We start from the raw sequence: 24,936 nt of genomic DNA, 5'->3' as shown, positions 1-24,936 counted from the left end.
CCAATGAAAATGTTGCTACATAAAGAAGCCTAGTTTCTTAAGAGCGACAAGTCCAAAAAATCAAGCATCTCCTTCAGTGAAATCACATAATAAGATAACATCTTATCACTTGACAGAATGGAAAAAAGAACATAAAAAATTATAGTATTTATTGACTACACTTAATAATTTAAATTATCATTTATTATGTTCTCTCACATTTTCTCAGTAAATCCTTATTAACTCAATATAATTTGATGCAATATACAAAAGATGTGAAGAAATATTCTTCTTGCTAAACTAGATAAATACTTTAATTTCCTAGAAATGTTAGCTAACTGGAACCTAAATAATAAAATATTAATATTTTTGAATTTTAATGCATTTGAAGTTGATACCATGTTAATATCCTGTTCTAATAGAACTGCTAATACGTATGCTCCTTGACCGCTATGTTCCATGCAGCTTCACTAACCCTGAGGATATGATTTCCCAAGTTCAACTGCATTTTCAATTACACCAAAGGATTAAAAAGTATTTGGCATCCCTATAGCAAATATCACGCAGACTTTGAGCATTCCGAATTTCCTCTCAATTGGACAACATTTGGATGAAAAAAGCACTGGTGCGGAGCTGGGAGGCTTGGATTCTAGTTCCGGAGCTGCAGGACCCTCAATTCCTGCCACGTCTATGAAACTAGGACAGACTATGTCACTATGAGGGTCTCTTCCAGTCTAACAGTGAGGAGTCTAGGATGCTTTTACAGCGTGAAGAAATAAATGACATAAAGTGAAAAAGGAGATCTTACTGTTCTTCGAAGGATCTTTTATCACAGCGTTTGTTTTGGCCACGCTGTCTGCCAGCTGATTGTAATTTTTCCTCAGGCCATCCAGGTTCTGGTGGAGATCTTTAACCTGCGCCAGCACATCTTTGGCTGTGTCGTTGGCTTGTCTTGCTTTGTCCTTAACGGCTTGCAGTTTAGCAGCTGTGTCTGTCAGCAGAAGAGGGTACGAGAATCAAAACAAAGGGTCTGGAGTTAGTGGCTTAATCCACGCTCGTCAAAGTGAGGCTGCGCCTGGCTGACCTCCCGGTCCCACACGTACAAACGGAAAGGCTGAACTTTGTCTCATTCAGTTGCAGCAAAAGAAATAAATTTTTAGCTCAGTTAAATTTTCTCAGGGACCTTTGATATGAATACCCAATTAGCTTTTAAGAGAGCAAAGTGATGATTCTAAATGTTCATCGTATAAGGGTATATTGTGATTTGCTGCTGAACATGTTAGAGAAAGAAATTATCCACACGAGTCATATAGCTTCATCAAACCTAGGTTTAGGATATAATCTGCACATCTAGAGGGGGACAAATGAATGTATTTCAATTTAAGGATAGAGAGGTTTTTTCAGGTGTGTTAGACCTTGTGTTTTTGTCTTTGTATCTGTTTTCTGCATTGGGAATTTTCTATATATGTCTGTCCTTACTACTGAAGAGGTGACATGAAAATCTGGAAAGTTACTTAGGTTTTTTTAATGTTAAAAAAAGTAAAAATCATTAAGATTTTAATACTTCCTGAGCTGTAAATAATGTATTTGTTTCCTTGATCATAATTTGTATAGAGAACATATATGGTACATATAGCTGCCTACTAGTATGTGTAGATTTGGGGTTAGACCACAGGCTCTGAAGTTAAACTTCAGGGTTCAAATCTCATATATGTCACTTTTAACAATGACCTTCAGTATCCTGTGTCTCAGTTTGTCATCTGTAAAGTGGGGATGATAATGCTACTTACCTTGTAGGATGAGTATGAGGGTTACCTACACTTCACATAACCATACTGAGTAAGCACTCAATAAATGTTAGCAACCCTTGTTACTATTATATCATGCTATTAAAAATCTAAAAATAGTATCCCTAAAAGACTAGTGCTTTCAGGAACTAATACCAAATAATTACTTTAAGCACTTGTAATGGGCAGGAGGATAATTGCAGATATGGTTCAACGGTTATTGTTTTGAAAGCTGAAACATTCAAGGAACTGAACTTTGCTAAGAAACATGTGCTGAAAGGCAGTCTGTTCTCACCATTACTGTAGGTACTGTAATAAACTGCGACTTTGTGGTAGTACATCAACATTTTAGAGAACAGTGTCTGTATGATTTTATTCTTTCCCACTAATATAAGATTTCCTGGGTTGAAACAAGGAAGAACAATATAATAATAAGCTAGCTATATTTTCCTTTTTGTAACACATTCCTACGGATGTCAGCTGAGGTAACAAAGAATAAGAAATATCACAGTGTAAAGTATGGTTTAGTTTCTCAGTCTCACAAAGAAGAATTCATAAGTGAGAAAACCAATATCTAATTTCCTGACAACAGTACAAGTGTAATGTTAGAAAAAATGGTAAAAGTTAGAACATTTTTTAAAAGTTCAGGTCAATTGACATAGCTTGTAGTGTCCTAAGTGCTTACCATTTGGAATGGCTGATAACTTTCCCAAAGTGTCATTCAAAGCTCTCAGGAGATCCCCATTTTTAACGTTGGCATTTTCCAACCTGGTTATCAAGCCATTCAGATGGTCATCATTTTCTGTGAACAGACAACAAAAAAGGATGAAACAATTTTAATCATCTCCAAGGTTTTACCTGGATATACAATTTCAGGTTATTTTAACTTAAAGTTAATAAAAAGCAAGAAAATTGATTTAATTCATTTAATTTATTGGCATCTATCCAGAAATATATTTCAGCTCACAATATATGTGTTTATATGACCATTTGACTCTTCAACAGAGTCCACAATGTTCTACAATTATGTTTTCTTCTTGGTTTCTGATCTTTATCTGACTCAATATGATGGTTTCCTATGGAGAAAAAAACTCCAAAAGAATCAGTCTTTCATTGCATTTGTAACGATGCCCTCTTGACATCCTTCCCATTAATGTCTCTTATTTTAAAATTTTTATTACCAAAATGGATCATTGGATTAGCTTTTAAAAATCTGAAGTCAATATGATTGTTAAGCAGAATCTCCCAACTTCAGTAAACATCACATTAATATGTATTTGAAACAGAAATAAAAGTCAAAGGAGTGGAAAAACAACTTCTGGCACATTTCTGATAAACTGTCATTTTTTTTGGTAGAGAAAACAATATTATACAAATTGCTTTCAAATAGTCTTTATATTAGTTTTTTCTTGCTACCTTAGCATGATTTCTTTAATATTAAAAATATCATTGAGGGCCCAGCCCCATGGCCGAGTGGTTAAAGTTCTTCGTGCTCCACTTCGGTGGCCCAGGTTTGTGGTTCAGATCCCGGGTGCGGACCTACTCCACTCACCAGCCATGCTGTCGCGGTGAGCCACATACAAAATAGAGGAAGATTGGCATGGATGTTAGCTCAGGGCTAATCCTCCTCAAGCAAAAAAAAAGAGGAGGATTGGTAACAGATGTTAGCTTAGGACGAATCTTCCTCAGCAAATAAATATATATATATATCATTTACTAGAGGTAACGTAATACTACAAATGTAAATTTTCCAGCTTCTTTCCTCTAGTTTTTAACACTGTGCAAACTTTGGGTTAGTTTGTGTCATAATAGTAACTAAGCAGTTTAGAGTTTGAGTGTAACAATATAAAGGGTGAAAGTTATGAAATCTTTTAGAGGAAAGAAAATCAAGATCTAATCTGCTGATGGAAGAATGTAAGCTTAGAAATCTTAGATATGTATCAAACTGCAAATGTATCTTAATATTGAATCTGTCTTCTTTTTCTTACATCATTGTTAGTGAACAGTGGAACTGAAACAATGAAAGATGTAAAACACTAAATACTTTTTACCTTTCTTGACTGGATAAAGCAGATAGTTCCTTGAAGATATTTTAATAGCTTATTATTCTATAATATTTGTTCCCTTGGGAGACACCTGCTAATTGTTTAAATTGGTTTCACAGAAATGCAAAATGTAAATAAAAGCAGAGTCCTCAAGTAAGGAGGAGTATTGAGAAAGGACCAGGACAGAGGGGGTGCCCTCCTGGCCTGGACTGGCAACATTTCATGATAGTAATGACCGGTGGTTGCTGGGTGTGTGTATGTGTAGTGCTATCGCCCTCACAATAACTTTGATGATGTATGTACTACTACCATCTTCAATTTATAAACAAGGAAATTTTAGGCCTAGAGAATTGAAGTAAGTTTCCTAAGTTCTCATGGTTAGTAAATGGCAGAGTTGGGATTCAAATCCATGCTGTCTCATTCCAGAAATTATGCTTGCTCTTAACTACTGCATTCTACTATGGACTGGTAGGCAAAACCAGGAGTGAGTAGAGCATGATAGGGAGTGCTCTTCCCAACCCCGACCTGCTCCTCATCCTTTTTCCCCTCTCTGTCTCCCTCCCCATCTCTCCCTCTCATTCTCTCCTTTGTTGCCTTAAAAAATTGGTCACAGTTAAAGAAATCTTACGAGCCTCCCATTAGCTATATCAAATTGGAATGATTTGGAGAGGATTAGCAACGCCTATGTGCAAATCAACAAGCAAATGTGCAAAGTGTTCCACATTTTTAAGGATAATGAGGAAAATATAGGAATAGGTAGATCACAATAAAATAAATAGAAATAATCAATTACCAAATTAAAATAAAGCACCCCACCTTATCATAAAGAACTATAAAGCAAAGGAACAGTGAGGTATCATTTCTCATCTCTCAGATTAGGAAAAGTTAAATGTCTGATAATACCAAGTGTTTGCAAGAATGTGGGTCGAAGTGCAAATTGATGCCATTTTTATGAAGAGCAATTTAATAAATTTATTAGAATTTTAAATAGACATGTATTTGGCCCAGCAACTGCACTGCCAGAAATTTACCCTGCAGATATCCTTGTAAAAGTATATCAACACACATCTTCCAGGATATTCATTAGATCTTTATTTGTAACAGCAAAAAAAGAGAAATAGCAAAAATGCTCAGTATTAGGGACTGTTTATATCAATATGGCGTATCTACACAATGGTATAAATGCAGTCTTTAAAAAGAATTAGATGAGTAGGTGCAGATATGAAAAAAAAAATATCCGTAAGATCTATCCATGAAAATAAGCAAGGCCCACTTTGCTTTTGTATATGCTGACACATATAGAAAAATTTGGCAGGGTGGGATCTGGTGGTGTGTAGGTGGGGAAGAAATACCAGAGAGCCTTGAGCAGATAGGAACTAGGAAGAGAACAAGTAAGGGAATTAACCATGGTGTGATGGGTAGTGCTCTAAAACCTTTCATTTTATACCTGGTTGTGCTGGCTAAACTGTTTTCTCTGTGCAGATATTTCTGTACTTTGATTTAAAATAGTAACAAAACCTACTTAAGCAATCTGAACTGGGGAGGGCTGTTATTTGCCAATACCAAGACTGTTGTTTTCATCACTTTCCTGGTACCCAGAGTGAGCAGACCAGGAGAGACCACATCTCCCGGCATAGAGCCAGAACATTCTTGATTTAGTTGTGTGCCCACACCTTGTAGAGGTAGCACATCTGGCTTCTTAGAGGAACTGAGCAGGCCACAGGCAGCTGGAGTACAATCCTCACCTTTATTGGCTTTCATCTGGGAAGAAGAGGAAAGCGAAAGGAAGATAGAGGATTCTAAACCATCAGTGTTCTGGATGTAAAAAAGAGTATGGAACATATTAATTAATGATCCACTCCATTTCATGTAAAGGTTTTATAGGAAGATGGATTAAACCACTGTTATGCTATAGTAATATAAGCACTTAATATTGTTTAAGGCATCTGCTTCTAAGTTCCAAGCCAAAGACCAGACATCACTGAAAAACAAAGCATAAAATATTCCAGCAAAACATGGCTCTAAGACATCAATACATCCATTTCAGTCACTAAGATAGCATTTTCAATTCTAGTCCCTCAAAATATACTTTCCAAGTAATTAGATTTTTCTCCTGTCAATCACAATTCATCTTTCTTTTAATACTTCTGTTATTCTCACTGTTTGTGCTAAAATAAAATCTTTGGATAGGTTATTGAAAGTACACTTCCAAGAATAAAGCCACTCTGATTATGACTGTGATATTTATATAAATTTCTTGAAAATAGATAAAAGGCTGCTCTTTTGATATTAACTTGGAAGTCTTCATCAGTTAAGGAAATGGAACAGTACAAATTTCATTTCTTAGCTTCTTGATTGGATTTTGTTTTTAAATAATGAGACATTCAAAACGTTCTGGCAAGCACGATACTCATGTACAGTGAAAAACTATTAATTTAAAGGGCATCACTTGGTTTATCCTATTTTATGCATTCTGATAGCAAACACTGGCTGAACAATCAGGCCAATTATTCAGAAGAAAGACTGATCTGAAGAACATATTGTTATTGCTGTCCCTCAAATTCTAAAGTAGTAATTTTGATCCTCCACTTTCTATGCTAGAAAGTCGAAATGTGAATATGCTGACCTCACTCTGATTTCTATGTTTCACCTATTTGACTCCCATTCCTTCTTAATTTATCCTTTCTTACATTCTGATCATTTTTTCTGAAGGAGCTTCTGGAATGTCTCAAACCAAATCTAAACACTTTATAGCTTTGTCAGTAGAATTAGGTGAGTAGAAGTTGTGCACAGAGAAGAACTGCAGATTTTAAAATGGAAAACTTACAAAACTATAGCAATGAAAACCTAGAAAAATAAGCACTCCAAGGCTGGCTTAAATGAAAAGACACATGAGGCAGAGTGTGTCTATAACCAAAACGTGAGGAAGAAAGCGTGCGGCCCAGTTTGAACTGTAACATGGCCAAAGAAATAGAATTATTGAGAGTTAAAAGAAAATCCAACCCAATTCTTTAGTCGTAATTTTTGGAGAACAAGAAAAGGATCCAGTTTATAATCCACAGCGACATTTTATGGGATTTCCTGGTCTTATTTCTTCAGCTCTCATACCCAATAGCTGTAGCCGAGTCCTTCTTTGTCTTCTCTCTAGCCACCACACCCATCAGATCCCAAAGGCTACATACATACTTCTTCAGCATTGGCTCTGTCTTTTGCATCTTGTCCTCAGACATTAGAAGACAAATGTCCAGGAATGGGGTTGGCGGAGATAGAGCTCATAATGTGAGGGAAAGCAGCAGAGCAGGAAGAGTAGACTGTAAATGTGCCTGACAAAATCATTTCCCTTTTTTGCATATCCGTTGACATTGTACAAAGTAGATATGTTCAGAATGAAAATCACTAGGCAGAGTTGTAAGTCATTTCCACTAATAATACACATTTACTGATGTTTACCATGTTCCTAGCACTGTGCTAAATATGAATTAGAGTTTAGTTAAATTATAACTGGTAACGTTGAACTATGCTATGGAGTATCTCAAAGCTGTTACCAGTTATTTCTTTGATCATCAATAATGTCTTCTGTCACAAAATTCTAGTCATTAAAAATGTTGTGTGGTGCAATGAAATCGTTATGGGACTCAGAGTTGGAAGATGTGGGTTCAAATGTCATTTCTATCCCCTTTTACATGTGTATGATGAGGATAACACCTTCTTTCATATGACTTACATGAAAAATAAATTGGAGGATGTATGAGAAATTATTGGATTTACCATAGGCAGTTAGTAAATGGTAACAAAAATAATTCACATTGGCTTGGTAATTCACATTGCTTTGATAATTGCCCTGGTGTATTTACCAGTTTCCAATAATGTTGAAAACAGTTTTCAACTAAATATAAGAATGATTTTTACAGATTTTAATGGAAATGTTCTGCCCGACTATTCAATCTTATCTAGTTAAGTTTCCCAAATGCAATTTTTATTTTTTATGACTATGAACAGTGCACAAATAAATACCTTGAGAGAAGCCTTCATTCACAGGGTGAAATTCATAGAATTACTATTAATTTTGAAGGGATCTGGTTAAACGGAATCTTCTGCCAAATTGCCATCTAGATAACATTTTGCAATCAACTTTTTCATTACCATGACATCTGTCTTATTATGAGCAATGTCTTTTACAGACTTGTTATCACTTCTGATTTGCTCCTTTACCAAAAAATAAAGGAATATGCTCTCTTCAGGATTTCTTTGTAAAAAAAATTAACTAATCTAAATAAATTTTATTTCCTACAGGTGTGCTTCATCTTTTGTTCTAGAAATTCCTTCAGAATTAGAGTGCAGGTTAATCTCTGCAGTGTTTCTACATGTAGTTCTGAAGCAGAAGGTTTGAAATAGGCAAGGGATCTGTATGAGGCCATGTGGCAACCTTGATTTTGACCTTCCTGGTGATGAGAGATTCCTGTTACTCTCGGGCATTCATCCACTCACTCATTCATTTATCAAACGTTTGTTAGGGCCATGAATGTTAATGTGTCACCTTCTGGACTATGGCAGAAGCCCAGAGTTTTTGTCCAGCAGTGGTTAAAAGCATCAGCTTTGGAGCCAGACTAACTTGGGCTAAAGTATTGCTGTTAGTGTTTCTTTGACTTAAATGATTTTGTTTTACATATGAGAGGTGGCCAACTTTACTTAATTATATATGATTACATTATACAATTAATTAACTTTATTATATAACATTACCTTATATTTCCATCTCTGGATATTTTAAGAACATAAGAGGTACAATATCCCTCAAGTCACTGTACTGTAATTTTTCATCCACTTACATAGTCCTCTGTCTTCTTAATATTGAGATTTCTAAAGAACCAGCCACCTAAGGCAACCCCACCACCCAGGGCAGGGTTCAGAGACCTGTCCCAAAGCAAGAGCAGCCGAGCAAGGAAGGAAGCTGGGCGAAGTCGAAACCTGTGTTCCTGCCCCTGCCTCCCGTCAATTGATTTGATGAGGCTGCTACACCAGTCTTTCCACTTTTTGTACTTCTAGTCCTCTTTCGTGACCTTATTCCACACTTCCCTCTCCCCAGTTGCTGTGACAAGTTTGGGATGTGTCCTATCTCAGATTGCCTCTTTTGCCCAGACATGTCTACTACAGTAACCGAGCACGGGAACCTCTGAGATCCCTTCATCGGGCCTGTGTGTATAGAAAGATATGTTACCGAGAAACCCTGTCCTGATCTAAGAATGCCAGGTTAGATCTTGTTCAACACGAGCACAGTGTTTGATAGGCCCTCTGTCACTGTTAGCTGCAACTGAATGTGCTCTTCCTCTCACTAGAGGTCGGAGTAAGAAACCTGAGGAGAGGAGGGAAGGGGTATTTGTCCCAGGGCAGGATCTCCAAAGACTTAAGTTATCAGGATAGAGGGGAGTCCTCTCTTCAGCCAGTGGCATGAGAAACCACACTGACCAGACAGCAAACCCACACCTGGTTCCTCCAGGATAAGCTCTGAAGCCTGACTGTGGGCCTGCAGGCTCCTTTTGTTTTGGCCAGCAGGGTATTCTAGAAGAAATTGAATTTTAATATCTTTAAGTAACACTAGTTCTCTCTGATTCCAATAATTCCTGCCCTTCCAGGTTTGTCACTATTTTACCACTTTTCATTTTAACTCCTAAACTGAGTCCAACCTGGTTTTATTTTCCTGATTTTCTCTATTCACACTCCAAAACAGGAACTAAAATTCTGTACGAGGAATCAGCAAGTTCTACGGGAAAACGTTGCTTTGTTCTCCAGACTATGGTAGGCTAGGGGATCCAGGCTTGATCTCACCCATTTAGTCCATAACTGTTTTTTGTAGGTGGAGCAGATTTCGTTTGTCTTTCACACGTCTGCTGAAGGAAAGGCTGACTCTGGCAAATGGTAGTATGCAAATTTGAAAGGAGTATACATGTAATAATAAAAGAATGCTTTAGACAAATTTAACTCCTGTATCATACTTTGGTTTAACAGTACTGCAGTACTACTTCTTTTACTAACCTAAAATAATAACATAGAATCTTAACAGGGTAGTAATTGCTAACTGTACTACATTCCTGATCTCAGAACTTTTCTAATATACTTGTCTAGACTGACTGACTGAGTGTTTGGAGGATCATAGTATAAAAGGAAAGTATTGATTGATTTGATAAAAATTAATGCTTGGAATAACTTTGGTATGTTCTGTGTGTTGAACACCACCACATGTCATGCAATTCACTGATTCAATATTCTTGGGCTTGGGCATAGATCTTTTTATTTCATATGAGTGTCATCTATTTTACAGAAATGTTATCTCTTTGTTCCTAAGTAATTAAATAAGTTCACTTATTTGGGGCTAAGACAAAAATTACGGATAAATTAAGAAGTAAATAAAATTGAAAAGTTACTCTATATAAGATAAGGTATATAATTGTAAAATCGTAATATTCTCAGACTTATAATATATCATCTTCTACTTCATTCTTTGCCCTGTACACATACCATGAGAACCTCAACTGGCTATTTGATTGACAAAATCTGTTGTCAATCTGCAAAACAGTATTAATTCACCTTGTGGTATTAATTCATCTTCTAACTCTTTCGTTCATCAATTTGTACCAAGCCCCGTATTCACCAACAAAACGATTTTTATCTCCATAGACATTCAACCAGTGCAGTATAGACTGGCTTCAAATCTCAAATATGTATAAGGACAGATCTACTTTTAACAAATGTGTATTCAAAAATTAAAAAGCAAAACAAATTGCTCCTGGCAAGTTCAGACTCCTTCAAGGCAAGGACAGCATAGAAATGGCAGGGAGCAGCACTAAGTCATCCAGGACTCAAGATCAGGAACTAACCGGATTGTACTGCATTGAACCAAGTAACAAATTAGAAATATAGAGGGTATACTGGCCTCGCCATTTTTATTCCTTCTAACTCCAGGCACCGTAGAGAGAAATGACTAAATCTCTATTTTAATAGCTGCTGTCAAGAGTTTTGCTCTGTAGGGCCTATTTCAGCAGTTCCTGGTGGTAATATATGGCATTTCCCTGATTAACAGCCATTTTATAACTTGTGTAATTGGCCACAAATCAGGGGAATGTCATAATGTAGCAAGAAAACATTCCCATCTCCGTCAGAGCCTTGGCTTGGATTTTGGGACGAATTATTACTGGAGTAGTTTGCGGGTTTTCATTACTTTAAATAATGTACTACCTGAACCACAAAAAAAGGCATTTAAACTAATGAACATTTCTGTCTCCTAACTCTTTCTACCATGCCTCCTTAGATTTCTTTTTCCCTTGGAAAAAAACATCCTTAAAAATGGAATTCTTTCTTCATTTTTATAATACCAGTGTTTGTGGGGAAATAGAGGCCAGGGCAGGGCTGGGAGGAAGGGTGAGGCAGTGGAAGGCTCAGTTGTGAAATTTAAAGGGGCAACAAAAACTCAATAGTCAAGATAAAAATATTTAATGCAATATTTTAAAAAATCAAAATTAATTTTAAAAAGATCAATAATGAACAAAACATTAAAATTTTAAATAAAAACAGGATCTGACCCTGCACTTGCATGACTCACCTCACTCACCTCCTCCTGGTCTGAGTTCTGGGCAAGGGTATTGGATGGGAAGGAGGACCACAACGCGATGGGATCAACTCAACTTGTCCAATAGGAAAACAGGTTTTGACTCTTTATAGTTACTCTCCAGTTTATAATAAGAGCAATCTCCTGCACAGAGTTATGTATATAAGGGATCTTACTTCACCTGTGATTCACAGTCCCAAGCATTCTACTATCAAAGTGGCACCTATAATGGAGAAGAACTTGTAATCCCATATCAGCCCCTTTTGGGGACCAAGGACTATTAGTTTAAAGCATGACAAATGTAAGTGATTATAAAATCTCTTCTCTTTCTAAAGGTAGTAAAGACTGACACTATTCCTTTATTTTAAAAAATATGCTTGTTTCCTGCTTTGAGTTAGTCACTGTGATATTATACACTAGAAATACAAGTTAAAAAGAAGACCCTGTGTCTATCCTCAAGAAGATGGAATCTAAGTCCCTGGTTGCAGTGGCTTGACCAGTCTATGAGAAAGGTATGCACAGAGAAGGGGCATGTAATTCAGACGGGGTGTCAGGTTTCCTGGAGAAGATAACAATTGAGCTAAGTCTTGAAGGTCTGGTAGAAGATAGTCAGATGAAAAAGAAAGAAGGATGATGAGGCATTCCAAAGAGGATTAACACTGTGAAACATGGAGGCCTGGAGTGGTAGCATGTTTTGGAAGGACCATGACTATTATCTAGACAGCAGCTATATTGAATAATACATTTTTAATGCAAAACCCATAATACATCAGGGAAGATATTTTATCCACTTTGATCCTTGAATTAGGAGTAAAATACATGAAAATGGATTTAAAAGGTATGAAAACTTTTCAGGAAATGTGACACACTAACAAAATGGAAAGTTTCACAAGGGCACATACTATATCTGCCTGATTCATTCCCTTGTGACGATCATTTCTGAAGCCAAATCAAAGTGGGTTTTGGTGCTCTTAAAACTTATCATACCTTAATTTATAAGTTACTATACTTTAGATATAAGTGAAATGATGCTATAGAAATTAGATTTAAAAATTATGAACTATTAGGACCGGCCTGCTGGGATAGCAGGCTAAGTTCGCACACTCCGCTTCGGCGGCCCAGGGTTCACAGGTTCAGTTCCTGGGTACGGACTGACACACCACTTGTCAAACCATGCTGTGGCAGGCAACCCACATATTAAAAAAGTAGAGGAAGATGGGCATGGATGTTAGCCCAGGGCCAATCTTCATCAGCAAAAAGAGGAAGATTGGCAACGGATGTTAGCTCAGGGCTAATCTTCCTCACAAATAAATAAATAAATAAATAAATAAAAAGTATTAAAAAAATTATGAACTATTACTCAATGCAAAATGAGATATGAAGACAATATTATAAAACTGGTGAGATAGTTTACTTGCATTAAATCCAGATAATAAAAATAATCATAAGGATCATGCTGAAACAACTACACTTTTCCAATAGTGTGATAAAATGTCCTACCAATTACAACTACAATTAACCTGAAAATAATAATAAAGAGAGATCATACTAACCTTTTACATCATTTGCTAACTTCTTGGCTTCATTAAGAATCCCAAAGCTTTTCTGAAGAGAGCCTTTGGCATTTTCCTTTAATGAACCTTGAGGACCTGTTGCCTGTGGACAGAAAAAGAAGTGTCACATATCTAAAACCATAGAATTATGGAGTAGAGATATCTAGCAGGCAGTTAGTATGCAAAGTTTACTTTCAGGAAAGCATTCTGGGCTGCAGATTTAGAATTACAAGTTACCAGCACATATTGGTGGTTGAAGTCAGCAGACTGTTTATTGAGAGAAGAGAAGAAGGCCTAGAACGGAACCCTTAGGAATCCTAACATTTAACGGGCAGGTAGAGAAAGTGGGGCTGGCAAGGTGTCTGAGATTCCAGAGAGGACAAAGAGAGATCAGGAGAGTGTGATATTCTGGAAACTGAAAGATACAGAAGTGGCTCAAAGCATGATGGCTGGCAATGTTGCAAGAACATAACCGGTCAGTATTATCAAATGTTGTAGAAGGGTCAAGCAAATTAAGAACTAAATGCATCCACTGACTTTATCCTTAAGCACATTTCACTTGAGTTGTGGGGTAAGTGGGGAGCATTTTTTGTCCCATAGGTGTTGAAATGAGAAAGAACACTGTTCCTTTTTAAAACACATCTCAGAGTACTATGGCAAAATCAAATCTTCTGAGTGACAATCCCTGAGCCACAATTATCTCTTAGCAAAGATGTATTTGTCGAGGCTTGGATTAAAAGAGGTGACACAAAGATAATAGAATGATATGGGAAAAATATCCTTTAACTTGAATGGCTAGTAGCCACTTTAATAGTGTTTGCTCCTTAGCAATCATTACATAATACATTTATACCAAGAGATAAATCAAATGGGATCTTATGTGTAAATGTTAAATTGGAAAAGTATTTGAGGGTGCAAGAACAGCTAGAGAATCTAAATACTTACTGTTGAAGTTATAAATTTGAACTCAGGCTATCCCAGACATAACACTCTTCACAGGCATCTGCAGTGCCTTAGGAACATTTTTTTTTAATCTGTCACATTATGTGAGCATTAAACTAGGAAAGAGTACAGAACTTGCTACTGTGTGGTAAAATTTATGGTCAGGTGTTATACCAACAGCTTTTGTTTAAATAATCTATTGCTCAGAGAACATATTGGTTATATAATACCGTGATATCTACAAAAGGACATATTGGAAACATCTACATAAATAAAAAGGGACATCGTGCACATACATTTAGCACTTGCAGACAGAGCTGTCTGACAACCATGGCAAATTCTTCTACGGAAAACGGGCAGCCTCTTCAACTGAGAACAGAAAATTCTTAGTCCTACAGTTTCCCTTTGGAATTAGAAATAGTAACATCACGTAAGTGTCATTTATCTTGAAAAAAAAAGTATGAGTGTCATATAAATGGCACAAATCCAATGTACCTTACTCAAAAAATAAGCCTTGATTAGCCACTCAGGTTCTATATTTGTTCTAAATTTCCATGCCATTCTTAGTCCCTTGGTTACAGGTTTTCTGAATCAAAACAGATTAGATAAAGGAAATTACAAAGAAAGAAGGACAAAGATTCTCTAAATAGGCACATGAAAACAGAAGTGACAGCTGACAATCTATCTGACATTGAGGAAAGAGAAAACTAACAAGTAGAGAGAAGAGTTTTTAAAGCTCAATAGTGTAAGTCAGTTTGGATAGGGATAAAGTGGGTTTCAGTAGATGCCAATATTACTGTAGTAAAATAGCTAATGTTCATAATGATGATTCTGAGTCATCAAGACGATAAGGGGCATTCAAAACACTAGATGAAACTAGAGAAAGAAAGAAAGAAAAGGGAGAAAGAAAACAGCTTTCCCCATAGCCTTGATATGTGTGAATGCCTTTCTATAAGAACATAATCTGGCAAACATTTAACAACCCAAATTTTAAAGCTAATCTTGGCTATGCAAAGTGCAGCCTGGGAATAAAGAAAGGAGGGAGAGTTGACTTGCTCTCAGTCAACAGTTTAATTGAGGCATAAATTAACTCCACGTATTTAAAATTTACAATTTGATAAGTTTTGACATATATACACTCCTGAAACCATCACCACAATCAAGGTAGAGAAGATATCCATCCTTTCCTTTTAATCCTTCCCTTCCACCCCTCCTTGTCTTTTCCCCATCCCCAAACAAGCACTGATGTGCTTTCCATCACTATGAGTTTGCATCTTACAGAATTTTATACAAATGGCATCATCCGTATGTACTTTTTTGTCTGGCTTCTTTCATTCAGTGTAATTATTTTGACATTTATTCATGTTGTATGTGTATCAATATGTGATCCCTTTGTTATTTATACAGACATGCCTCAGTCTATTTATTCATCCACCTCCGGATGGACATTTGAGTTATTTCCAGCTTTGGACATTCTAAATAGAGTTACTATGAACATTGGTGTACAAATCTTTGTATGAACATATGCCTTCATTTCTCTTGGAGTGAAGACCTAGAAGTGGAATGGCTAGATGATATGTTAAGGGTATGTTTAAGTTTTTAAGAAACTACCAACCTGTTCTCCAACTATTTGTAATATTTTAAATTCCCACCAGCAGTGCGTGAGAGTTATATTTGCCTACAACCTTGCCAATACTTGATATAGTCAGTCTTTTCAAATTTTACACATTCTAATAGATGTGTACCTCGTTTTAGTTTTAATTTGCATTTTCATTGCGACTAATAAGGCTGAGCATCTTTTCATGTGCTTATTTGCCATCTTCTTGGGTGAAATGTCTGTTTAAAACTTTTGTCCAATTTTTTATTAGATTATTTGTTTTTATTGAGGTTTGAAAGACATTTATGTATAATCTGGATATGAATCCTTTATCAGATATGTACTTTGCAAACATATTCCCTTATTCTGTAGCTTTAGTAAATGATTAAATTCGATTTTTTATAACTTTGTCAAGAATTTTTGCATCTGTGTTCATCAGGGATATTGGTCTATAACTTTCTTTTTTTGTAGTGTCTTTGTCTGGTTTGTATAAGAGTAGTACTGGTCTCATAGAATGAGGTGAGACATATTTTCTCCTCTTCAGTTCTCTGAAAAATTTATTTCTTCCTTAAATGTTTGGTGGAATTCACCAGAGAAGTCATCTGGAATTGAATTTATGAATTTATGCGTGTATGTGTGTGTGAAGGTTTTCAATGAATATAGGGCCATTCAAGTTATTTATTTGTGAGTGAGTTTTGGTAGTTTGTGATTTTCAAAGAAGTTGTCCATTTCATTCAAATTCTTGAATTTTTGGCATAAACTTGTTCATAATTTTCTCTTATTATCCTTTACTGTCTGCAGAAGTTGTAGTGATTTCACTTCTTTTATTACTGATATTGGATATTAGTGACCCTTCTGAATTTTTTCTGATTAGTCTGACTGGCTGATTATCGACTTAGGATCTTCCATCAGACTCTTACACCTTCATCCAGCAACAGGACAGAGCCCTGACTGAAGTCCATTTGCTGATAGCCTTCCCTGCTGCTAATTTCCTACCTTCTTGCTTTTATGAATAGTGCCTGCTTTCCCTTCCGGGCATCTTGTCTTTCCTGCTTTTCAGGAAGCCAATGATTTCTTCCTGGATCCTTAGTCTACCACTCCTTGCTCAGATATAAGGAGATAGGTGGTATATACAGGGGGTGTAGGAGATAGAGTAGCAACAAGGTAAGAAAAGGCAAGAAGGCAGGGAATTTTGACATGTGAGTGAGAGAGACAGCATTTCAGTTGCAAAGGACTGTAGAGTTTATGAAGGGCAGTGTGAAGAAGTAAGGCTGTTAGGTAGGTTGGAGTCAATTTCTGGAAAGTTCGAATGTCAGATTAAGGAAACTAGACAATAAGCCATGTGGAATCATTGAAAGTTTCTGAGTAGGAGCGTATGATCAGAGCTTTTAGCCCAGGAAGGTGAACTGGGCAGCTGTGTGGGAGGAAAAGGAGACATCAGCTGCCTACTGTGATAGTACGGGCCAGAGAAAAGACAGTTGTAACTTGAAGTAGGGGCAGCGGAAATGAGAGGTTTGGGGTCAAGAGATGTGGAGGAATAAGACAGGTTTCAATGTTTCAGGAAGCACTCCAAAATATTAGAGTAAAGAGCTGCTGTCACTTATCAGCAGTACACCAACAATCCGAGTTTAAAAATCAAGCCTCTCGTATGATAACAGAATGAAAACACTAACAGGATATGGATGAACAGAACTGTTTCAACTCACTGGAATTTGGAGAGTTCTTTTTCCAACATTGCTTAGTAAGTCACTGAAGCACATCAACAATATCAAGACAGGTAATGAAGCAGCATTTTCCAAGCTAATTATACTTCATACATATTCATAAGCATCACATCTGAGTTTCGGAGCTGTGTCTACAGCATATGTGAAATATAAACGAGGTTCTTAGAGTTGCAAGATATTTTGTTTCTTGCTTTTTAGAGACTGTATTTTTATAAATAAGTTCTTCTCTGTATGTGTGTATATATATACATACATAGATGTAGAATATATATAAATTATATAAAATATTATATAATAATATAATAGACATAATATATATAAAATTATATAAATTATTTAAAAGTTTTTATTATAATATACAAAATAGAATCTGTTATATGTAAGTTACTGTATGTTTTTACTAGTTAATAATCATTTATAGGAAATGTGAGATAATTTAAGACATCATTAGACAAGGAAAGATCCAAGAAAAATGAAATAAAGTCTATAAAGATTTAACAGAGGGCTTGGCACTTAATTGGCTTTTAATACATATTAGTTTTTTTCTTCCTACTGTTTGTTAAATATTCATAGTGACTCATTAAAGCATCATGTCATTGAGTAATAGATGAATGAATTGATTGATTCACCCAACAAAAGTTTTTAGCTGTCTCAAGCACCAGAGTAAGCTCTGATTATTCAAAGATGGAAAGATTCTGCCTTCCCTAATGGAATTGTAGTGAAGTGGAGAGACAGACAAAAAATCCCTTATAAAGAAAATGATTAGTGCCATAGCAGAGCATGGAAATATCTGTTTTGTTGTCGGAGGAGGCTCCCTTAAGAGGAGGAGATGTGAAGGTCAGATCTGAAGTTAAGTCCATCAGATGGTAAACCTGCACCGCAGTGATTTATTATTTAAACAAGCAAATTTAAAAGTTATTGTTTATATTACTTTCTATATTATACTTTTATTGTTTTTTTAAATGTTCCTCAAATAACTTCTCTATTAGAGCTAAATTTTCATAGTTCATTGAAAGAGTCGGCTTTAAGGAAAGATGTAGAATATTTCTCTTTCTTTTGGTTTTTTAAAGAAAGTTGTAACTGAAAATTCATCAGCATGGTTTATGACCTACTCCATTACTTACTCTTTATGAAATAATTTATTTTAGAAGACAAGTCTTGCACATTTCCAAAGGGGATAATATGCCAAGATAAAATATAACTTAGATGATTTTAAATTAAAAATCTTTTTAATAAAGAACACTGTTCAAAATGGGCAGGGATATACGTAAGGGATGGTAGTTAGCTGCAATGTGTTTATATAAAGGATATATCAGAAGAAATTTATATTCAGGTATGTTAGACTGTTGTGAAAAATCAGGGAGAACTTTCTTACCACAACAAAATAAATTCTCAGAAGAAATGGTGGAATCTAGTCCTACATATATTTTAAAAGATATAATATTTTTGAGACTAGTGAAAAAATCTGCATGGGATGTTAATTGATATATTAAGCTACAAAACAGTTTTGCCATTTGTACAAAAACTATTTGCATAGGAAAAGGTATGAACAGATAAATAAAATTATGAAAGTGATTATTTGTGGTTGGCGGGATTATGCACATTTTGTATTTTCTCCTTCTTGCTTGTCTGTATTCCCTATTTCTCTATAACTGATATGAACTGCTTTCGTAATAATTAAAAAGATCATTACACAATTTTAAAATAAAGAAATCACTGTGTATCAACTTTAAAGGTGTTCTAATATAACCTTTATTTTTAAAATATTATAGGATATTAAAATGAAATAGTGAATTAAGAATGAGTCAAGAAACAACTCAAAGAGATGGCCTTGGTCAGTAATCTCTTGAAAGGCTGTATATCCTGGCATCACCTACAAGGTCCTACAACAGGAGAAGGATTAGATGAGCCTCGAGAAGACTGAAAGCACAGAAAGGAGACTCAGGGAAGAAATGGGAAATCCCCAAAATCGCTCAGGAGAATTTTGAATTCGTGCCTCTGAATTTTCAGTGTGATGAGGACACCGAGGAAGACAATGAAGAGGATTTAAATATATATAACTAAGTGAAAACAGGTTTACACCAATGACAGCATGACAGCCATTGCTTCAGCACCTATGGGTGCCACTAGCTTGCTGCAGTGAGGTGGGGACTAGACAAGCTGTTGGGGGTAGGATGGGTGGTACTACAGAGAATCTTGTTTTTGAGTCAAGGCAATGGAGAAGTGTCTACTGAGTTAGAGAACATCCTCAGAGGGCACAGGATTGTCTTTCCAGAATCAAACCCAACATGGCCATTTCACCTCTTGATTATTCACCACCTTGATCATCCACCTATGGGTGGAAATCCTAAATAGAGAGTTTGAGAGCACTGCTGCCTTGAATAAAATCAAGTCAAACTTATGTTGCAATATAGCACCGATCCAAAGAGTTTCTGTGTTTCTGACTGATGACACAAACCGTTTTTTATATTTCGTGTCCTGAATTTTTAAATATGTGTAATGCTGGATCATAAAATGGAAGTTTGCTTCTCTGTTTCCAATAGTTTGGTTTTTTTTTTTTTTTTTTTTTTTTTGTGAGGAGGACCAGCCCTGAGCTAACATCCAATGCCAATGATCCTCTTTTTTGCTGAGGAAGACTGGCCCTGGGCTAACATCCATGCCCATCTTCCTCTACTTTATATGTGACGCCGCCACAGCATGGCTTAGCAAGCAGTGCGTCGGTGCACGCCCGAGATCCGAACCAGCGAACCCCGGGCCACTGCAGCAGAGTGCACACACTTAACGGCTTGCGCCACGGGGCCGGCCCCATCCAATAGATTTTTTAATGTTATTGACTCAAATGCATGTATCATGTACAAAGAAAATCACTAAAGTCAGGGTGGCTCAGTGAACAGGATTTTCACACACAGATTCAATATTTTCTAGGTAACTTAGTTCCTCACTGACTTTTTCATGTTTGCTATTGTGTGAATCACTCAGTTGCTGAATTGCTGATGAAGGGGAAGAAATGTTCACCAGTTTTATTGGCAAATTTAATTGTCTTATAAATCATAGACTTATATCATTTTCCATTAACACTCCACTGGTATAAAATTTAAATTCCAATGATTATAGATATTAACAAAAAGTCAAAATTACTGTTTGAATGACTTCTAAGTTGTGGTTGACAGAATAAAATACAAGAAATATGTGAGTTAAAGTTTACAACTTGACTGACAACATATTTTATTGGGCCTTTGAATGTAATATGTACTCTGCTAATATTTGCACAGTTCTTTATGTAGGAAATAAAAAAATCAAAAATGACCTTGCAAGTACTCTTTATGGATTTTGGTTCATCCAATTACACAAAGCAAATATTAAATAAGATAGACTGAAGAGAATATATGACCACACTTCTAAACAAACACTCATTAGAAATGCCTTAATGTTTAATCATTCTATTGCAAGATTGACAGTGTTTAACTATATGATTTATCAACCGATACCAGTGGTGTCAAAACAATCTTGCTACTATAAGGACTCAAAAACTAATAAAGAAGAAGAAATTATTAGGAATAATACTAAAGGAAAAAATAACAGGAAGGAAAGGAAAAATTACAATAAAGGAAAAGAATAAATTATGTAGGTGAAAGCTGGAAAACATTATTTTTAGTAGCATGACAATAATAAAAACATAAAGGATTATTGCTGGTTTGAGGGCAGGTTAGAATTCTATTTATCTCTGATTATGTTGTGTGTTGTGTTTCATAATGCTAATTTATACATTAAGTACCTCGAATACATGGTTAAAAATTTTTGAAAATTTAAAGAGAAAATTGAAAATGTGGACATGCTTAATATCTCATACTTATCAATAAGTAGTTCATAATCACCTCTTATAAGCACCATAACTGCATCAATGAAGAGTAAGAAATGATCTTATGTAATTGGAGATTGAACATTAAATCAGATAAAAAATTGAGTTCTATGCTCCGGGGGCTATCTTTACTACAGGAATTAGGCCAAGGGAGGGATCAGAATAGACTGCACAATGTTTCTTGAAAAGGTATTACTTTAGCAGACACAGCTCAATCCATAGATAATATGTGCTCAATTTCAAGGCATCTTCTAATTCCCAAATTCTGACCTACTATCGTCTTCCCTCACCTTGATTCAGAGATTCCAGCACACCACTAGAACCTAATTCTGATCAATTAAAAAAAAATCCTACATGACATCTACATTCAAACAGATATTCAGACATTATCTCAAACTAAATAGGGAAAGAAAGTAATTTTATTTTTCCTTTGAAATTTTCTCCTCTATTGCACTTTTCTATCTCTTGTGTCAATATAAATAGTTTGTCAATTCTGAGACTCTGGGGCATCCCAGCCATTCCAGATTTCTAGCATCAGTGTTTGGAGATGGGAGGGGGCGATCTCCGTTTAGTGATCAGCTACTTCATACGAGGGGTTACCTACACTGAAATCATGCGATATTGTGTGTGAAATAGTGAGTGAGATACTCAGGGGGTCATTTGTGGTTTTCCATGTTTCTACGAATTGGGGGTCTAGTGTCAGCTTTAATTTTAATTCTGGAGACAGTGTTTTCTGGGGAAAGGAAGCAGGAATAAAACCAATCACCACAGCCAAGCAGTGACACAGCGGCGGCAGGCAAGGGAGCAGATGGCTCAAAGCAGAGAGTGAGCAGAGAGGCTCTGCATCTCTGGAGGCCCCGGATGCTGGCACCGTGCAGTCCGTGTCTGACCCAAAGGTTTGTACCCAGCGGTGACGGAACTGGCTAGGGTACCGCTCACCACGCTGTGTGCCCTGGCATAGCTTGTCCAGTGGGGATGCCTTTTTCTACCGCACCCAATGACTGTTTGGGTTGATGGAGACTCTGAACATATACAGGAAGAAAACAAAATCCTCCTCAGAAATATGGATTATTTAATTTAAAATTTGAATTTTGAGCAAAAGACTGTTTTCAGAAACAGTCTTTCTGTTTCTGAAGAGAGAGTTCCAAGAGAACTAATAAAATGGAGTAACTATGCAGGGGAGATTAGTGGGAAAAAAATTGATGGAGTAAAGAGAAGATAGAAGAAAGTGTATGACTTCAGCAGAGGACTCTTCACATTAACAGGACGAATACCCTCACCTAACCACACCAACACGAATTTTTAGATACTTACTCCTCCTCAATCCTTTACAGTTACTGTCCCCTCATCTTGCCCAGTTGGGTATAAGCCAGGCGCACAGAAGCCAAAGGCCAAGACTTGGCAACAACAGGTAAGGCAGAGGATGAGAGTCAATCAGGAGAATACAAGTGGATAATTCATTGCAAGTCATGTTACGGAACAGAGTGGCCCTCTCTGCTTCACTCCTGCACAGAGCAACTGGTAACCGGACATCGTGTCCCCATCTTTCCCCCACGGAAAACAATCAGAGGGGGTCTTTTGGGGACATGAAATGGCTCAAGAGGAAAGACTTCTGCATTCTGCCATGGAAGGGTTATGGTTATAGATAAAATATAAATGTTACTGATGTGACAATACGAGAGTTAAAAGGGTAGAAGTTGGGAGAAGGAAGCGAAAAGAACTAAAGGGGAGGATGAGGGCACAAAGCCTTCAGCGTGTGAAGCCCCTCAACCACGGAACAGGAAATAGAGCTCTGAACACATTTACTTAATTTAAAAAGAAAACAGTCAAGGATCTAAACATGGTGATGCACCTATACTGGGAAATGGGTGGGAGGGAAACGCCATGTGATAGTCTCTAAGGGAACTACATCTCATCCATCACAGCCGTGATTAAATAGGCAATACCCTAAAGCAACAAATCACACAAAGGCATGATAATAACGCTAGTACGAGATACAGAGGGAGAAGGAATAGTTGAAAGATTTAGAAGTGTTTGCCCCTGGGGGTGTGAGTTTAGAGGTGAGAAAAGCTAGGTCAGGGGATTTTTGCTTGCATCATCTGCTTCTCTTTTCAATTTAAAAGTAATTAAAATACACAAGCATCATGAATTTAAAAAGAAAAGAAATTATTTAAGGCCTCTTAGAGGATGAGGGTTGTCGTTGTATTTCTGGGTCCCTTTTAGATTCACTTTCCTTATATTTTCAGGACAGATCTTCCTGCAGAACAGGTTTTCTATCTCATCTCTTACTTTCACTTTACTTACAACATTTAACTAGGAATAATTTAAGCATACAGAAAGAACAGAAATTAATACGGACACCTGTATTCCCAATGTGGGAGATCAAGATTTTGTCCCCCTGAAATCTATCTCTTTACCTTGGTTGTTTTCTCTGAGGGACATTTGACCTCCCCCACTAACTGCCTAAAGAATTTGACATGGTGGCTCCTTCCTGGAACAGATCTATCATGATGGCTGTAAAGATAATGTAGGATAAATGTTACAATAGGAAAGGCACCAACAAGCCCATCTTATCGGAAGTTCTGTCTCTCTGGCCACATTCTCTGGATGGCCCTGCGAGGAGTTGCCAGACAATCATTTACATTTATAAGGGAAATCTCCATTTGTAAAGGTATCTCCCTCTCTGTTTTGGGAAGGGGGGGGATGGCCTCATTTCTAGAGGCTTATCAATGTAAAAAGTGAGGCCTTAAATCTGCATAATAACCTTACTCTTGTTTACTGTGCTTTAGTGGTAATCTCCTGTAACTAATTCCCACACCCCCAACATCCTCCTTTGTCGTTAGCTAAACATGGTATTTAAGACGAGAATTTCTGCTATTGTGTTGAGAAACGCAGTGTCCCTGCTTTCTCCCATGTATACATGTTATTAAACTTGGTATTATTTTCTCCTGCTAACCTGTCTTGTTAATTATTTGGCCAGCCATAAGAACCTTAAGGAAAAGGGCAGAGGAAGATTCTCCCTCTTCCCCCGACATCAACATCCATATCTGATTAATATATGAACTTTTTGCTGTATTTGTTCAGATATTTAGATTTGGATTTGGTTTGATAATATTTTATTTACAGTTTTGCATCTCTATTTATGATTGGCCTATAGCTTTTCTTTTTAACACTGTCCTATACAGGGTTTTGCCATCAAGATGATACCAGCCTCATAAAATAAGCTGGGGAATCTTTCCTTCTTTTTCTATTTTTTGGAATGTTTTGGATGAGTCCTTGAAATTTCGGGAGACATTGTTATTATGTTTTAGGTACAATTACTAACTATTGATTCAATTCATTTAATGACCAGAGTTCTACTCAGGTTTATGACTTCTTTTTGAGTAAATTTAGATGCATTGTCCACTTCATCAAGCATTCAGATTTATTTGAATAAAGTTGTTCATGTACCCTGGTATACCCATATTTATTAAATCTATAGTACTTTTCTCCTCTTCATTCCTAATCCTGTTCGTACGTGTCATCTCTCTGCTTGTTCTTGTCTTGCCTGTTTATTGTAAGAATCAGCTTTCTATTTTGTCAATCCTGTCTAATATTTTTTTCTGTCATTAATTTCTGCTTTCATTTTTATTCCTTTCTTTGTGCATTTTTTAACTTTTCGAGCAGAAACTTTAAATAATTGGTTTCAGTTCTTATCCTTTCCTAATATCTGCATTTAAAACTTCATTACTGGGGCCGGCCCTGTGGCTTAGAGGTTGAGTGCGCGTGCTCCACTACTGGCGGCCCAGGTTCGGATCCCGGGCGCGCACCGACGCACTGGTTGTCCGGCCATGCTGAGGCCGCGTCC

The 24,936-nt window shown here is 36.6% G+C and overlaps 1 protein-coding gene across 1 annotated transcript in view; it reads right to left on the bottom strand.

The window, feature by feature from the left end:
* Window positions 1-24,936, bottom strand: part of LAMA2 (laminin subunit alpha 2) — a 575,531-nt gene that overhangs the window by 68,558 nt on the left and 482,037 nt on the right. Inside the window, exons 41-43 of the mRNA XM_087444077.1 lie at window positions 12,968-13,070; window positions 2,452-2,568; window positions 788-970 (exon numbers count right to left, since the gene is read on the bottom strand). Coding sequence (XP_087300203.1) covers window positions 788-970; window positions 2,452-2,568; window positions 12,968-13,070 — 403 coding nt within the window. The remainder of the gene's footprint in view (window positions 1-787; window positions 971-2,451; window positions 2,569-12,967; window positions 13,071-24,936) is intronic.

This window comes from Ceratotherium simum, chromosome 19 (assembly GCF_057802395.1).
Source record: "Ceratotherium simum simum isolate JZ-2026a chromosome 19, ASM5780239v1, whole genome shotgun sequence".
Taxonomy (NCBI): Eukaryota; Metazoa; Chordata; class Mammalia; order Perissodactyla; family Rhinocerotidae; genus Ceratotherium; species Ceratotherium simum.
Note: the sequence above shows the minus strand (reverse complement) of the source record. Positions and strands in the feature narration are given on the sequence as shown.